Source organism: Chrysoperla carnea, chromosome 4 (genome assembly GCF_905475395.1).
Source record: "Chrysoperla carnea chromosome 4, inChrCarn1.1, whole genome shotgun sequence".
Taxonomy (NCBI): domain Eukaryota; kingdom Metazoa; phylum Arthropoda; class Insecta; order Neuroptera; family Chrysopidae; genus Chrysoperla; species Chrysoperla carnea.
Window position 1 is genome coordinate 6837368 of NC_058340.1, and position 18897 is coordinate 6856264.

The 18897-nt window shown below is 32.4% G+C and overlaps 2 protein-coding genes across 2 annotated transcripts; both read left to right on the plus strand.

Annotated features, from left to right (window-relative positions):
* Positions 1-5012: 5012 nt before the first annotated feature.
* LOC123297443 lies at positions 5013-7019 on the plus strand. The gene is made up of 2 exons (XM_044879106.1): positions 5013-5348; positions 5507-7019. Exons 1-2 carry the CDS (start codon positions 5179-5181, stop codon positions 7008-7010), a joined length of 1674 nt encoding a protein of 557 aa, XP_044735041.1. The 5' UTR covers positions 5013-5178; the 3' UTR covers positions 7011-7019.
* An 8970-nt stretch (positions 7020-15989) lies between these two features.
* LOC123297759 (piggyBac transposable element-derived protein 4-like) lies at positions 15990-17520 on the plus strand. The gene has a single exon (XM_044879529.1). It carries the CDS (start codon positions 16027-16029, stop codon positions 17518-17520), a length of 1494 nt encoding a protein of 497 aa, XP_044735464.1. The 5' UTR covers positions 15990-16026.
* The last annotated feature ends 1377 nt before the right edge of the window (positions 17521-18897 follow it).

Below are 18897 nucleotides of genomic sequence, written 5' to 3' on the forward strand. Positions count from 1 at the left end.
AAATAAACTCGAATCACTAGGCATAAAACCTCTATCAAATATGTTCAATATATCTGCAGGATTTAACAAACCAAATCTAACACACATTCAAACATTCAAGCGATTCATATTCATAAGCGCAGACCATCCCGAAATCCCTCAAGCAATAGAAATAAGTTACGAGAACGAAACATACAATATTTATCCATCAATAGACGAGGTTAGATGCATGAACTACAGTAAATTCGGACATGCAACTGAGTCATGTAAAAAACTAAAACCCCACATAGAAGACAGCCCTGTAAATTTAAATATTCAAATTTCGAATGATAATACACAAACAAAAACAAATGACACAACTAATAAACAACAATTAGAAGCTAATACACAACAACCCATAACATCCGACAACATTGACCCACAAGTACTACATAACACTTCTACACCAAAAAATACTGCAATTGAACTTAACAAAAAAAGACTACATTCTAGTAGTCATGATTCTGAAACAGATACTAAGCCTTCCGCTGAAATAATTTCTCTTCCGCAAAAAAAAAAACAATCAACTGAACTAAACAATAATGCATTAACAAATCCTCAACAATCCACATCGTATGAGGCTGAATTACAGTTACCAACACCGCCACCTCTGGAATCATTCCAAGCTTCAAAATTAGATACTTGCTTGCCAACACAATCCTCAAATACAATAGACTCCACTATCGCAACAAATCCTACAAAAACAAACAAAAAACATACACTATTAGATAACATAGAAATATTTAAACAACCAATGTTAAATGAACCCAATAAATACATTTTTGACTACGAAACTCTTAAAAAATTTATCAGACACTCACAGCAAACAAAAAATATGTTCAATTGTTAAAAAATACAATACAAATCCAGACCATATCATAAATTTAGTAGACAAACTACATACATTAACACCTAAAAATCGAATTGTAAAAATGGTGCTTACAATACTCAAGAAAATGTTATTAAAAATTAATGATAATTCGACTGACTGACAAAAACCTCTTAACTTCAGACGATGACTATAATAAAACTATATAATTATTTCCTCAATAAAAATGAATACTTTAATTGTCCAGTGGAACGTAAATGGCTTCTACAAAAGATTGCATGAAATTAAAATGCTACTAAAAGAATTACAACCCAAAATTTTGTGTCTCCAAGAAACTCACCTGTTACCTGCCCAAAGTGCCTTACTAAAAAATTATACTCTGTTCAGATTTGATCACTTAGAGGGAACAAAGGAATCTGGAGGAGTAGCAATATATGTTAGTAATCGTGTGTATGCAAAACTACTCCTAGAGAGCAACGTAAGGCACGAAAGATATGGAAAAAGAAAGCAAGAGAGCGTAGACAACGACTTGCGCTTCAAAATGCAACTAATCTTTCGGTAACACCAACTTAAGACTAAATTAGCATGTTATAAAAAAAGACTGCAAAGATCACGAAAACCTGAAAAACTGACACCTAACAGCAAATTAGATCAAGTATTAAATTCTCCAAGTGCCAGAGAAACAGTAAAGAAAAGAGCACAAAACAGTACAGAAGCAGATCAAAAACAGAAGCTTATCAAGTTCCTCGTCTTCTTCGTGCTCGACATGTTCATTTTTTAGTAGCTCAAGTAATTCTTCCCTAAGTTCTGTAGATGATACTAGCGAAGACCCAAATTATTCTTCAAATAGTAGTTCTTCATCCTCTAGCTCTGGCTCTCTAGATTAAGGTGTGAAACAAAACAACGCAGGTAACAAGAAGAAACATCGTTTTGTCAAAAACTTTCATCATCCACGAGAAAATGTTCGAAGAGTAAAACGTAATCCCGGTCAATGGATGAAAAACATTGCAAAAACAATGAGGAATAGTGGTCAATCTTATTCCTCAATAAAAATCACAACTCTTGCAGATGGTACAAAAGATCGAACATTGGTAACCAGAAAGGCCAAAAACATGCGCCCACCTTGTGATGTTGAAAAATGCCGTTTAATATGTGCGAATAAGATATCAGATGAACAACGACAGACACTCTTCAGAGAGTACTGGGCAATGGCAGATTTGCAACAACAAAGGATGTTCATAGTATCTTGCATAGATAGCATAAATCCAAAATATAGATACCCTACACAACAACAAAAAAGTCGTGGTCTAAACAATGCCTTTTATTTTACGTTTTCATCAGGAGAAAAAATTCGTGTTTGCAAATTGGCATGGCAATTGTGTTCGCATGGCAACATTGGGAATTAATTCGCAAGTGATTCAGACAGTTTTAAAGAAAAAGAGTTCATCAGTGGCTGGTGTAATTCAACCTGAAAAGCGAGGAAAACATAATAACCATCAGGTTCTTTCTGACACCATTAAAGATGAAGTTAGAAATCACATTCGCTCTATCCCCCGAATGGAAAGTCATTACTGCCGGTCTGAATCAAAGATGGAATATATAGAAGGAGGGAAAACTGTGAGAGACCTTCATCGAGATTATGTGGAGTTATGTGAAGAAGTGAAGAAACCACATGTCAATTACCTGATATATTATAAGATTTTCAAGGAGGAGTTTAATATCTCTTTTTTCGTTCCCAAAAAAGACGCTTGTGACTATTGTGAAGGTTTTCGAAATTGCACAGAAGAAGAGAAACAAAACCTGCTGGAAGACTATAACAAACACATACAAGAGAAAGATCTAGCAAGAATTGAGAAGTCAACTGACAAGGAAGCACCCAATGCTGTCGTGGCAGTATACGATTTACAAGCAGCTCTTCCATGCCCACAAGGTGATTCCTCTTCATTTTATTATGTATCAAAATTGAACGTTTACAATCTATCAATTTATGAATTGAAAACGACTGACGCTTTCTGCTACATGTGGCATGAAGGTATTGCAAACAGGGGGGCCATTGAAATAGGTTCCTGCGTTTGGTCCTATTTGCAAACTTGTAACGAAAAAGCGACTGGAAAAATAGATATTATTTTCTACTCAGATAATTGTGTGGGGCAAAACAAAAATCGGTATATTTTTGCTTTGTATATCAATGCTGTTTCAGTTTTGGAAAATATAAATTCCATCACGCACAAATTTCTTGTAGCCGGGTACACGCAAAATGAAGGGGATCACATTCATTCTGTAATTGAACGGTCAATCAGGCAGTTTAAAAAAAGAGCTCCCATCTACGTACCAGAGCAGTATTTAAGCTTGGTCAGGCAAGCTAAAAAGAATGGTAAGCCGTACATTGTCCATGAAATGGGTTTAGAAAATTTTTTCGATTTCAAAGAATTGTCAAAGGACATGGAAATGAAGGAAATTTTTAAAAACGAGAATAATGAAACAATTCGCATTGCTGATGTGAGCGTTGTTAAAGTAACCAAGGCAAACCCTGGACATCTTCTAGTTAAAACGTCGTATGCGCAATCGGAATTCATGTGCGTAGATGTTTTGCAGCAGAAAAAGCGTGGTGGCAAGCGTGTTTCTTCAATTCCTAAACAGGGTACATTTGGACCTTTGAAAAGGGCTTACAAGAAGAAGGTGGGAATAAGTGAGAAAAAAAAGAAAGGTTTGTTGGCTCTTTTTGCTAAGACTAAAAAATCTGTCGCTGTCATGCCTCAGTATTATAAAACGTTTTTTGATAACTTATAATTGCATGTTATTATGAAACACAATGTTTTTCTGTGATTTAGACAATAAAAATTTTTTAATTCATTAGTTTTTTTTTTTCAAACTCCTGTTGTAACAAAATATTATCTTCAAAAGTATTTGAATTTGTTTTTGGGGAATACTATCACATTTTAACAAATATCAATATGAAAACTTTAAATGGCTCTCCTGAAAAATGCCATTTTTTGAGATATAGTCTTCTTCCAAACCGACGATAAGTGTTTAATGAAAAAACAGTAACTTTTCTCCGCGGTCGTATTCTTTATGGACTTAAAACCTCTTATCGTAGAATTACCCATCTATAACAATGGGTTATTATTACACAAGTGAAGAAAAAGTTCAAATTCTCAAATGGTACTATCAGGGAAATTCGGCACTTGACTGTGTCAAATTATTTATTGTACTATTTGAAGATAGGCTATCACCAACCGCTCAAACAGTTATGAATATTATTCATTTTTTTGAAAAAAATTATTGTCTGTGTGAGTGTAAATATTGCCGCAAAAAAGATGAGGAAGCTCCACAAAAAAATGAGGAGAGAGATATAGCAGTTTGTAGTGTACTATCTATTGACGATAAAAAATCGACAAGAGAAGTTGATGAAGAACTGGGCCTAAGCAACTCTACGGTTGCAAAATTTTGGAAACAGAACGATTTCAAATGTTTTAAATATGAAAAACACCAACAGATTTTGCCTGAGGACCCTTATCGCAGGATGGAGTTTAGTGATACTACGATGGAAAAGGCGCTCAGTTTCCACAGAAACTGAATGTCTGGGCTGGAATATTGGGTGACCATATAATAGGACCATTCTTCATAGACGGATCTTTAGATTCTCAAAAATATTTGAGTTTGTTGCAAGATAACATACTGCCCGCTGTTAGAGCTCTTCCAATTTTAGACCTGGAATTTGTATGGTACCAACAAGATGGTTGTCCTGCATATAATGCCATAATTGTAAGGCAGTTTCTGGGAAAAACTTTCCAGGAACGTCTTATGAGTGGTTTTGGCAACATCAAGTGGCCACCCAGATCTCCAGATCTATATTCTAACGACTTTTTTGTGGGGTTTTCTCAAAACTCAGATATATTCACGTAATAGGCCTGAAAATTTACAACAATTAAGGCAAAAAATTGTTGATGCATGTGCGAATATTTCTTCTCAAATGCTAGAAAATACCCGGGCAGATTTCTACAATCGTTAAGTAATGCATCTAAGTGAGAGGTATTATATACATGTATTGAACATTAGTTGGAAGACGCTTGGAGAGACGAAGTTTTTTAGTTGAACAGATGACATAGTAAGTTCATCAATCATCACTGCTTCTGACTTTAGTGCGTACTAAAAATTTCTTATGTCAAGTAAAACAAAACAATAGGGACCGAGCTTCTAGAGTGTCACGCCAACTAGTGGCGAAAGCGTAAACCTTTTGGGCAATAATAATAATAGTAAGACTATTCCCCAGTAGCACGTGATTTTCTGTTGATTTTTTTTATCAATATAAATTTTTTAATTAATAAACAATGTCTTTATCAATAAAGTCATGTTGCATAAAAGGTTGTACAGAAAAATCCCGTAGAGAGCAAAAAATAAATTTACCGATAAAATTTTATACTTTTCCACAAAATAATTGTGGTGTACCATGGAAGGAGAGTAAGCGTATCAAATGGATAAATGCAGTAAACAAATATGTGTAAGTAATTAACAATTATTGTAAACAATAAAAATGACTTAATTAAGTTAGTATATATAAAAATATCTTGATATTTAGTTTATAAAAAGTAGTAAACAATCATGAAATAAATATACATTAAATCATACAAAATTTAACCTACAATTTTTTTATTTCAGAAAAAATCCGAAAGACTGGAAGCCGACAAAAAATACAAGGATTTGTAGTGCTCACTTTATAAATAATAATAAATCTGAGCATCCACTTCATCCATCCTATGTTCCTTCCATTTTTCCGGAAAAAAAAAATACTAAAAATTCAATTCAATCTTTGCAACGTTTTGAACGTTTGAAAAAACGTCAGTCAAAGAAAAATAATAATGTGGAGTTAATGATGATTGACAATGTAAATGAAAATCAAGAAAATAATAATTTAGCTAGAAAAGACAACAACAACAACAATAATAATAATAATAATAATAATACAAGTGACATAAGAATGGAGCAAGACCCAGTTGAAATTGAGTTTCAACAACAGACAAATAGTGGAGTGAGTGACTTAAATTATTTCCGTCCAGCATATAGAAGCATAAGTTGCCAAACAGACAAACAACCAGATCATTCGTCAGACGATTATTCATATTTTTTCTGTAATTTGGATCGTCGTGAAGGTGTAAGTACTGCTGCAGTACAGGTCCATTTATCAGTTAAAAAAATAGCTGACAAAATGTGTGAGGCTTCAATATCAGTTCCGAATAAAAATGTCAAGGATTCTGGTTGTGATCCTATCAATGTTGAATCTATTAAAGCAAACTGCCAAGGTTTCCATGGAATTTCTTCTGTTACTTCTGATGAGACTATGAGCAGCTTAACTGGTGTTACATTGACTCTTTTTTCATGGTTTTTAAACCTCCTTCCAGATGGTAAAACTTATAAAGTTGATAAAAAAATGAAATTATTAATAACTCTAATGAAACTTAAAACCGGCTTAACATTTACTGCACTGTCTGTTTTATTCAATGTTCATCGTACTTCTATTAATCGTATCTTCATAAAAAATTTACGGCAGCTGTATATTGCAATGGAAAAATTTATATTTTGGCCATCTAAAGCTACAGTTCAAGCATCTCTGCCTGAAGCTTTTAAATTACATTACCCTGAGACACGTGTAATTATTGACTGTACTGAGATTTACACTGAGGTTCCACCAGAAGTTAAGCACAGAGTTTTAATGTACTCTGATTATAAGCATCGTCACACTACAAAATTTTTAGTTGGGTGTACTCCAAATGGATTTATCAGTTTTTTGTCAAAGGGTTATGGTGGTCGTGCTAGTGATTGCTTCATTACTAATGATTGTGGACTAATTGATTTAATTGAGCCCGGGGATGTTGTTCTTGCGGATAAAGGTTTTCCACAAATACAAACTAAAGTAGAAGAAAAAAATGCGATCTTCGTAATGCCTCCATTTTGTAATAAAGATCAGTTTACACCTGAAGAAGTCGACGAAACATATAATATTGCTTCAGTTAGAATACATATTGAACGAGTGAATCAGAGAATAAAGGATTTCAAAATTCTTTCTAAAGTGCCAGTGTCACTATTACCTCATATTGATGAAATTCTTTTCGTGATTTGTGCTATTATAAACAATCAGAAACCACTATTCAAAGAACAAGATTAAACATCCTATAAGCATGGAATAAAAACATTTTTATAAACGTGAAAATTTATTTTCATTGTTAACATTATCATAATACTGACATACATTAAAATAAATAAGTTTTTATTTGAGTACATTTGGTTGTATTTGCTTTTTCTCTTACCAATATTATATCTTTTATATTTGAAAAATAAAAATCAATACATTTCAACAAATAGCATTCGTAATTATTTTCTATCATTTATATTTGCAGTTTATGATATAAAATTCACTGTTTAAACTTCAATATTAATTTTTCGATATAGTGAGTAAAATAAAATTTTTCAAGCTTTGGAATAATTTTTTGTAATAAGATATCATCACGCGCTACAGTAATCAAAATACTTCCAATCGGTGAGTAAATAAATAAATCACAAAATGAAATATTTGTCACATACATTTGCACTTGAATTTGTAAATAAATTGAATGGGTTTGACGCAATTGCAAACCGTTTTCATCCAATTTTAAATATTGCACATTACATACATTGTTTTGTCGATCATACACTGGTATGTTTTTGCACTTATAAGGACACTTAATCTCAACTAGCCGCTTCTGCCCAATATTTGGTCCATATTCTACCACAGCATCAGGTGAACAGCTTAGCCAAGGTTGATATCTGTTCACGATTAATCCAACTTTAACAACATGATGTGTTGGACTAATTAGTCCTATATACTCTTTCAAAGCGGTATTTTCCATTTTTTTACCGTATGCCATTGCAGACGTTTCGACTTTATTAGGAGTTAGTAAGTCAGAAATAACTTTATCTACGTTAAAACGATCTCCTTTTAATTTATGAGCATTACTAGCTGTTATTCTTAAAACGCGCTGCTTAAACCATTCATCTGATTTTGATTGATGTAAAGTTTTAATACTTATATCAATTATTTTGTCAATATCACAACAAACTTCCCTTACGTAAAAATTATATAAATTTTCAGTTACAGAATTTTCAACGGAGTAAACTCGATTGCACGACTGAAGACTCACTATATCTGTTACTAATTTTTTTACTTTAATCTCCGAATTAATTTTTTCGTTTGTTTTTATAAACGTAACAAGTGATTCAGCAGCTATTATCTCTTTTTTACTCCTTTTTTCAAGATTAATCATAGCTTGAAGAGGTACACCAACAAGAGAATCAGGATAAATAAGAGATTCTAATTTACAGATTTTAACATCTGAAAACTCATTTTCATAAAAAGGCGGTGGAGGAAATATTTCTCTAATTTTTACTCCTTTTTGGTACTGTTTCAACTGTCGTTGGGATGGCTTACCCCACTGTTGACTTTCACTAGTTTTAGATGAAGCTGTTTCTGGTGAATTAACGTAATTAACAACAGCAAAAATGTGTTTGCATTTTCTTGACAATCCAGCTGTGCAACTACACACGCAATGATTTACTCGACGATCATCATCCAACTAAACAAAAGAAAATTTAATAAACTTGTTAAGATCAATTTCTTAATGTATTTAACAAAATATCTTATCTTATATATGTAAACGAGCAATTCTTGTATATATATAAATATATATATATATATATATATATATATATATATATATATATATCAACGATCTTGGAAATGGCTCCAACGATTTTCATGAAAATGAGTATGTAGGGGTTTTTTTTGGGGCGATAAGTCGATCTAGCTAGGTTTCATTTATCAGAAATCTCGTTTTATCCGCCTTTTCAAAAAAAATTAATCAGACATCTATTGGTGTATAAAGTAATTAATGAAATACAATGCAAATTATAACACAACAAAAAGGAGGCGTTTGAGTAGTCTAAAGTGAAAAATATGACTCTTGCTGACATCTATTGGCGAATAACCGAGCGAAGCTCGGTCATCCAGATATTTTTATTAAATCAATAAATAGTAAAAATAATAGATAAATTCATACATACTGTTAGTTTGACATTATAAACTTTGGATACTTTCGTTTGAGCAACCACATTTGCAGTTATGACAACTGGATGATTTGAATGCCTTTTTTCTATAACATTCAAAACATGTCCTGATTGAAATAACATCTGTCCTTTCAAATCATTTTGACCGCGAATATTATGGTTGTTGTTTATTGGCAAAAAACCGTACTTAATTATTTTTTCCATTTTTTTTCATTTACTAAATTTATTTTCATTTACCAAATATCATTTACAAGATTTACTTCATTTACTAAATTGTTGCCCATTTGGTTCATACTTTTCACACTAGAGCGCACGAGCTTCGGCTAAAGTGCTGCCTCTACAGTTGCAGCTCGGTCCCTATTGATCATGAAAACGTATCTTCCCTGCCATATTTCCCCTGGCAAGTTAACTGTCAGGGGAGAGACTTGTTGACCAGGGGAGATAAATGTTAGTACAAACAAACTTAGATATATTATATTTTTATCAACAAACAGTTTTAAATGATTTAAATAATTTTGGTAAATTCTTAAAAGTGAAAAATAAAGGAGGTTCTCAGTTCATATTGTTATTATATTATTGTCTAATATTATTACAGATCATGGCACCACGAAAAAAGTTAACACGTGAAGAAAGATTACAGAAGAAACGTGAAGCAGAGAGACTACGATATAAAAAAATTAAAAATGATCCCGAAAGATATGAATTGCAAAAACAAAAAGAAAAGACAAAATATTTTGAGAAAGGAATTATAAAGACTGTCGACCAAATGACTCCTAGAGAGCAACGTAAGGTACGAAAGATATGGAAAAAGAAAGCAAGAGAGCATAGACAACGACTTGCGCTTCAAAATGCAACTAATCTTTCGGTAACACCATCGATGTCAGATATTAATGATCAAAATTTTAATTCTCATAGAAGAGTTATAGCTGCCAAACTTAAATCAGACCGAGCCAGAAGACAAAGATATTTAATTAATAAGAAAAAAGATGAGACTATAAATAAAATTTAAGACTAAATTAGCATGTTATAAAAAAAAGCTACAAAGATCACGAAAACCTGAAAAACTGACACCTAACAGCAAAGTAGATCAAGTATTAAATTCTCCAAGTGCCAGAGAAACAGTAAAGAAAAATGTATTGTTTGCAGAAGTGCTCAATCAACAACTAAAATAAAATTATTCTTCTCTTTCAAATGATAAAGAAAAAAGAATGAAAAAACAGTAACTTTTCTCCGCGGCCGTATTCTTTATGGACTTAAAACCTCTTATCGTAGAATTACCCATACATCGACTGGTAATAGCACAGGTAATTTGCCCATAGAAAGATTTCACTTCACCCTTGCGGAACATTACCGAATTCTGTATGACCAAGATAAGACTAGATTACCACAAGACTTGTTAGACGAAAGCATAATTCATTACAATAATTCAATCCATTCCACAAGAGAATTTAAACCATTTGAACTATTCACGGGTAGAACATATACTTTCGATAAAGATATTACACCCAATAATTACCATGAGTACCTCAAAACCTATAATAAACATCAAAAGGAACTATTTAAAAGACAAGAACAAAAAGAGGCACAATTAAAAGCAAAACGACTGGAAAAAGTAAACGCTAACAGGACAGACCCACCGAACATTGAACCAGGTGAAAACGTATTTCGAAAAGGACTAAAATACAATAAATTAAACCCAAAATTTCGGAAATCTTTAGTAACTGAAAACCGACGTATAACTCTAAAATTAGCAAACAACACAAAAATACATAAATCCAAAATTAAAAAGAAACGTTCATTTCAGATTACTCGTCCTCCTGACGAAAACATACTCCCAGAGGATAGAAAATTTCTCAAATTTTGAAGTAAGGCATTTAAATGTCAATTTTAAATGTGAATGCCACATTAGTTTGGAATTATGGCTTCGATAGTTTAGAAAGAAGTATCTTAAATGAAATAAAAAAAAACAGTTTTTATTGTAAAAACTGTCAAGCACGACGAATGGTGGGACGAACAGTAACGCTTTCCTCTTATTTATGTTTGGACGTAAATCATTTTTACGAAAAGTCTATTTTTTTTCTCAAAATAACAAACAGCCGTTACTGAAAAGTAATTTGAGCGATATCTCTAAAAAATTAAATTTAGCGAATAAAACATATATTTTATCTGGGGTAATTGAGTTCAGTCCGTCCATAATACCTAACGGTTTGGGGCATTATATTGCATATACCCATTCAATAAATGATAGATGGGTACAAATCAATGATTTGGAACCATCGCCAAGGATTTTACGAACTCAATTACCCAGTGTTAGAATAGCTATAGGGGAGCGGAGGCTAATACCGTACAGCGGCTAATTCCGTACATCACTGTTTATCCTGAAGGAATTGAGCTGCGTGCGTTTGCTTGGTGTCAATCATTAGCGCAGTGTTAGTGTAGCCTCTTAAGTTACTGTGTTATTAAGGGTAATAATTTTGGTATAAATAGATGTTATGTGATTTGGCGCTCGTTTTTATAAAGAATAAATGTGAATGAAAATCCTTTAAACTGGTGGAGTGTACATCGAGGGGAATTTAAGGTATTATCGCCGATAGTACGAAGATTTTTATCTGCTCCACCGGGCAGTGTTCCTAGCGAACAACTATTTAGTAGCGCGGGATTAATTTACGAACCTCTGCGTAACAGACTTGAATCAGAAAAGGTGGCAATAATACTCTTCATCAAGTATAATGCTCCTATTTTTAAATTCAATTACTGATATAAAAAACAGTAGGTGAAGTTTAAAAAAATTTGTTACATTATACATTACTTATATTTAACATAAAAATAAGTACTTAATTATGTTTGATTACAATAAAAATGTTAATAATTACGTTGTCATTGTTTTAATTCTTCATTAATAGACTTTATTTACATAATATCTTATACATCCGCATCCGCATCTGCATCTGCGGATGTGAGCCACCTAAACTCCGCATCCGCATCCGCGGATGTGAAAATATCGGCATCTGCAACATCCCTGATAGAAATAATAGACTTGACGAACACCCAAGGTATGATCCCAATGAAGCTGGGCCAAGCAACGCTCATTAAAGACTATATTAAGCTCATACATATTGTAGATTTAGATGCATAAGCTGACTATAAATAAAATTGAAAATTCATTAAAAATAGCAAATAACAATGATAACTTAGGTGATATAAAAGAATTAAGTAATTTGAAATTTATTGAATTGTACAATAAATTTAAATAAATAAAATGTTATATCCCCACAAAAGGACTAGACGAGGACTAGTTAACGGACTTGGATCAATTAACAAAGACATTACGGGAAACATGGATGACACAGATGCTCAGAATATAAAAAATTTTATAGAGGCAACTAAACTTAACGAACATGACTTAAACAATCAATTTAAATCACAAATCACATTAAACCAACAAAATGATAGATCGATTTAAGAATATTACAAATTTTATAGATAGCCAACAGGAAACAATTAGTGAAAATTTAAAACTTAATAGTAAAATTATCACAAATAAAATTCAAGTAGAAGAAGAAAATTTCAGATACATGCAATACCTTTATCAAGTAAATTATAATATAGATATGCTTACTAATCATTTAAATGACATATTAGATTCAATAACACTAGCAAAATTAAACGTTATTTCAAAATGAATTATTAGAACTTGAAGCTTGAAAACTTTATCTGCAAAAAATTCCATAAATATGAAAATATCATCAACGAATCAAATTGTATTGAAAATATACTGAAAAGCGAAAAAGCTCATTGTGCTCTAACAGAATATACAAAAATACAAACCATATCGCAACCAGGAAAATTACATATTACTAATAAATATACCCAAAACCGATATTCTTACCACTTGTGGGTTCAAAAATAAAATAATCCAGGGAACATTACTACTGCACTACGTTAACTGTTCAATAACAATAAATGGGATAAAGTACACAAACAAATGGAATCAATATTGGGACTCAATATATCTCGTCCCTGTAGCATTTTCCGCAATTAACGCAACAAAAATGATCCAGCCAATAAGCCTAGAAAAATTATCTAATTACCACATAGAAAACTATCATGCTATCGACCTATTGCAAACAAAAGGACAACATAGAGAAAATGGATGCAGCACAATTTCGAGAGTTTATGACCATGCAACAAACGATGTTCGAACACATGCCGGCGAGGCCACATGCGACTCAAGATAGTGGTACAAATAACACAGGTACAGCCCCACTTATGATTCAAAATTTCGAGACATTCGATCCAAAACGAGAAACATTCAAGTTATACAAACAACGGTTCGGAAATTTTGTAAACATGAAAAGTATGTTCGAAAACAAAGCTTGGTGCGCTCAAATGCTACTGAATTCAATTGGTGCAGCCAATTATAACTTGATATCGGCTCTAATATCACCAAAAAGTCCGGCGGAATCGACATATGAAGAACTTATTGATGCTTTTGAAACACACCTTTGCCCTAAACGAAACGTTTTGGTTTCTCAACACCGATTTTTATCAACATACCAGAGTGAAAATCAGTCAATTGCTGATTACGTCACACTCTTACGTCAAAACATTACCGAATGCGAATTTATTTTACCATGCAAATTTAAAATATCAATTGCGAATATTTGTAAAATATCAATTGCGGAAATAAATTTGTTAATAAAATTAGGCACGAGGCAGGATGTACAATGAATGACACAATTTTACAAGCTCATCAATAAAGTTTTCTTTAAAACTATTTTCAATTAATTTAATCTGAGTTGATTTGATCATAACTTGGAACAGTTGACTTATTTAATTTTCTTTTGTAGAGTATAAAATTTTATCTTTTTTAATAAAAAAAATATTTGTTGTAATTGCAGGGAATCTTTTTTTTTTTTGTGAGTTTTTCTAAAACCTTAATTCTTACAACCATAAAAATTAAATGAACTTTTTTTTGGATAATTTTATTAAAAAAATTAAACGCTAAAGGGGTTAATTTAATTGTTAAAATTACATCAAAAGTTAGACTTTGGTTGAACAAATTTAACATCCGAAACGATGAAATTACCCTTGTTGATATAAAGAAGAGATATTAGGTTAAATAGTTTCTGGAAAAAAAAAGAAGTACTTTCTTCAAAACTACCAAGAATCAAGAACACCATCTGAATGAAAAACCTTGCGGTAAAAAAAAAGACGAATGGAATTGAGAAAAGAAAACTAATGGTCTACTAAAAGCAATTACGAGACAAATATTGGCATCGAACTAGATCAATTCATTAGTTCTTATTCTGCTGAAACGACAACGCCACGCCACCAGGAGCATGTAAAATGATAATAAATAATTTTTTGATCTAGAAACTAATTTTCTCAAAAAAGTACACTTAAAATAACCTTCAGCTGCGGTCGTGAAAAAAATGCATTTTTTCATATTTTATCAAAAAACTTGATACGCTGAACATTCTTCCAAAGTTACTATATTGAAAGAGTTCGAAGTGAAATCAGTCGGAATCGTGCATTTTATTTCACCATGTTTATATCTTCATAAATGCATGTCAAATTTCTCCAACTTATGTAACGATTTTCTCAAAAACACCATGGGGAAAAATTCCATCAAAATTCACCTTATTTCAAAGGATTCTTTTTACTAATATTGTGAATTTTTTGAAGTTCTTGCAAACTAATAACAGTTTGGAAAAACCTTTTAAAATACATTGAATTAAACACTCGTACAAATCTCTCTTTTCTAATAGCCGAGTACTTCCCGATAATAAAACACTTGAATTTTATGTACTGTAGGGTACATTTGGACCTTTGAAAAGGGCTTACAAGAAGAAGGTGGGAATAAGTGAGAAAAAAAAGAAAGGTTTGTTGGCTCTTTTTGCTAAGACTAAAAAATCTGTCGCTGTCATGCCTCAGTATTATAAAACGTTTTTTGATAACTTATAATTGCATGTTATTATGAAACACAATGTTTTTCTGTGATTTAGACGATAAAAATTTTTTAATTCATTAGTTTTTTTTATCAAACTCCTGTTGTAACAAAATATTATCTTCAAAAGTATTTTAATTTCTTTTTGGGGAATACTATCACATTTAAGAAGAGGGGATGAAAGTGGCAGATAAGGGGGAGGTTTTTAGACATGCAAGAATCCAAACACGGCAGACATTTCACATTGTTCCTCCTGATTATTGAATCATAGAAATATGAAATTACCTACTGAGCATTTTAACAAAAATCAATATGAAAAAATGGCTCTCCTGAAAAATGCCATTTTTTGAGATATTATAGTCTTCTTCCAAACCGACGAACTGTAGTAACAGCAACAACCTTCGACTATGAATACACTTTGTATTCATATCTTTTTTAATTACTTTTTCGCTATGGTAACCATACTCTAGAACTTTCTTTGAATGTCTCGATATTATGGTTGTTTCTGTCACACACATAAACGGTCTGCTTTACTTTATTTGAGAACAAATATTCATCCTTTTTATATATATGTTCGATTGTTTTCAAATCAGCGATTTACATTTTTTTTTTATTCCAGATATTTCTAGCATCTCTTTTCTTTCGATGCAACATACTATATAAAGCAGAGCAGGCAACGCTTTTAGTCAGTACAATATATAAGTTCATTTTAACCCTTAACTATCCACAAGTGTCTTGCGGACACAATTTTGCGTTTATGATTTCATAAAAACCAGTATTTGTTTTTATGAATCGGCCTTTTATCTAATTTATCACCAATGTTTTACGAATCTAAATGTGCAATAAAATTATTTGTAACATGAATAGTTTATTATTTTTGGTTAATGAACGAAAATAGTACTTCATCAATCCTGAAGTGTCCAACAGACATAATAACATTTAGTTTGATTCGAGTGTGAAGTTAGATTGTTTTTTATTTACTCATACTTTTTATTTACGCTACTTGTTTGCACACAACATACACTTGTTTGTGTTATAATCGTAGTCTTTGTTATATCTTATCACGTATCAATATTGATCAGAAATTATTGTCATAAAGAAGTCGTGTTCTAATTAGTTTTTATTCTAAGATATGGCTAAACGGCAACTAACAGAAAGTGAAATTCAACGTGCCCTTGTTGAAAGTGACGATGAAAATTTTTTTGTGCGTGAGAACGATCGTGATGAAGAGAATTTTTCTGTTGACAGCTGTTCTGATAGTGACAGTAATGTGACAGAACCAGCATCTGAAAACGATGATGAACAATTATGGAGTGAGAGTGATGATGTACCATTACAAGAATACGTCTCAATTGACACTTATAAAGGAAGAGATGGAACAACTTGGAAATCAGAACCTGACAGGCAAAGACGAACGCCTCGACACAACATAATTCGCGGTGGTATTCATAAGGTGATTCTTCCTCCGGGGCAAGCTATAATAGATCCGATAGACAGTTTCAGCCTTTTTTTCGACGATCACGTATTAGAAATAATAGTAAAATATACCAATACTGAAGGGCTAAGAGTTTTACAAAATCGATGGAAATCAACAGACAAAATCGAAATGCAAGCATTTCTAGGTCTTTTATTGACTATCGGCGTCAATAAACAGGGAGGTGTGGATTTTAGAGAATACTGGGATCCTATCTTTGGCAATCCAATATTTCGAGCTACAATGGGAAAAAATAGATTTGCTTCTTTATTACGAAACTTACGATTCGATGATAAAAATACTAGGTCCCTGAGAAAGTCCAAAGATAAACTTGCACCTATTAGAGAATTATGGGAATACGTAAACCAAAACCTGAAAAAGTTTTATTTGCCTGGAGAAAATCTAACCATTGACGAGCAGCTTGTCCCTTTTCGAGGACGCGTATCATTCAAACAGTACCTACCCAGCAAACCTGATAAGTATGGTATGAAAATTTGGTGGATCTGTGACAGCAAAACTAGTTACCCCCTATTTGGAATACCATATCTCGGAAAAGAAGGACAAAACAGGGCGGAAAATTTAGCCTACAATGTAGTCAACCAGTTATGTGAACCATACTTCCGAAGTAATAGAAATGTTACTTTTGATAATTATTTCACGAGTATTGATGTCGCAAAATCTTTGGCACAAAATGGCCTTACAATAGTTGGAACATTGAGAAAAAATAAGGCGTGTATACCTCCAAATTTTTTGGTCTCTTATGTACCAAAAAAGAATCGTGCTGTAATTTTTTTGTCTACGATGCATCATGGAAAAGAAGTAAATGTGAACAAAAACAACAAATCTGAAATAAACTTGTACTACAACTCCACCAAGGGAGCTGTCGATACGCTGGACCAGATGGTTCATGAGTATACAGTTCGGCGTAAAACAAATAGGTGGCCAATGGCATTTTTTCAAAATATTATAGATGTTGTTGGCATTGCATCGCTTATTATATGGAAAAATATACATCCTGATTGGAACTCACGAAAAAAAAATACACTAAGAAAACGATTTTTACGTGAAATCGCAATCGATTTGGTAACACCTCATATACGGAGACGAAGCATGAAAGGACTATCAAGTTACCACTTAGCAGCCATGCAATAGTGGCAGGGCCAAATCAGGAAGCTGCTCAATCATCTGAAACAGCTGCGAAAAGGAAGAAGCGTTGTTATATTTGCCCTTCGAAATTATCAAGGGCTTCAAAACAGTGTTGTGATAAATGCAATCGAAATGTATGCTCCGAACATTCAGAAAAAAAAATTATTTGTAATACCTGTAAGTAAATAAGTGTACATATACATTACTGAAATACATTATACTGTCTTTTTCATTCAAAATAACTTTCTTTTCATTCATTATACCTAACATTTATAAAATGAGTCTGTTGGACACTACTAGTCAGTTACGTCACAAAAGCATTCTGGATAGTTAAGGGTTAATCAAGTTAATAATCAAAAATAGTGCAAGCTCTTGTGAATCAATTATTGTAGTGAAATTTTTTAAACGTCAATAGTGGGATATTGAACTATACATAGAAACATAGTGGAACAAACTCATACGTTTCGAGGAGAATCAAGTGTTGGATGGAAAGTGTGTTGGTAGGAGTAGCCATCGCAACATAATAAATAAATTAATTAATTGAAATGAACTTGTATTTTGTTCATGAATAAAATTGAATTGTGAAATGAATAAGTAGTTTCATTTACCAAATTCTACATTGGCGACGAGGATTGTGGAATTGTGAACGATTATACGTGTATAGTAAATGAAAGATAATAATGACAGAAGAAGAAACCACTAGTTTAGTTGGAACGTTGAAAGAATTTTCACTCGATAAAGACTGGGGCATCGCTAAGTCGAGAACAGAAAATTTTTTTATTGCTAATGGAATCAAGAAGGAGGAGAGGAAAAAGGCTTTGTTATTTAATTCGTTAGATGATTCAGCATATAAGTTGATTGCCAACTTAGCGGTTCCCATAAAACCAGAAAAAAAAACGTATGAGCAATTAATAAAATTATTTGATTCACATTTTTTGGGTAAGGAGTCAGTTTTTGCGGCTAGATATAAATTTTATAATGCCACAAAAGATCCTATCGAATCAGTTAACGACTGGATTGCTAGACTACGATCATTGGCAGCGAACTGTGTTTTTGGGGAATGACTTGATGGAAAGATGGATCGTTTTGTTATCAGTATGAATAAAGGACCAATAAGGGATCGTTTTGTTCGAGGAAGATGCGGAAAAAGCAAAGTGGGACGACGTTGTCAGAATAGCAACATCAAAAGAAGCATCTGCCACAAATTATGATTTAAACTCATTAATCAAACCTAACATTTTGTAGGACAAATATTTTTCCAAGTAATTTAGATAATTATCTTGAGATTAAAAAAAAGAATCCCTCAGTTAGTAATAAAATTTTTGAAACTCATTAAATTAACATATTATGTCCTTGCTACCTCTGTTAGCTACCAGAATCGAA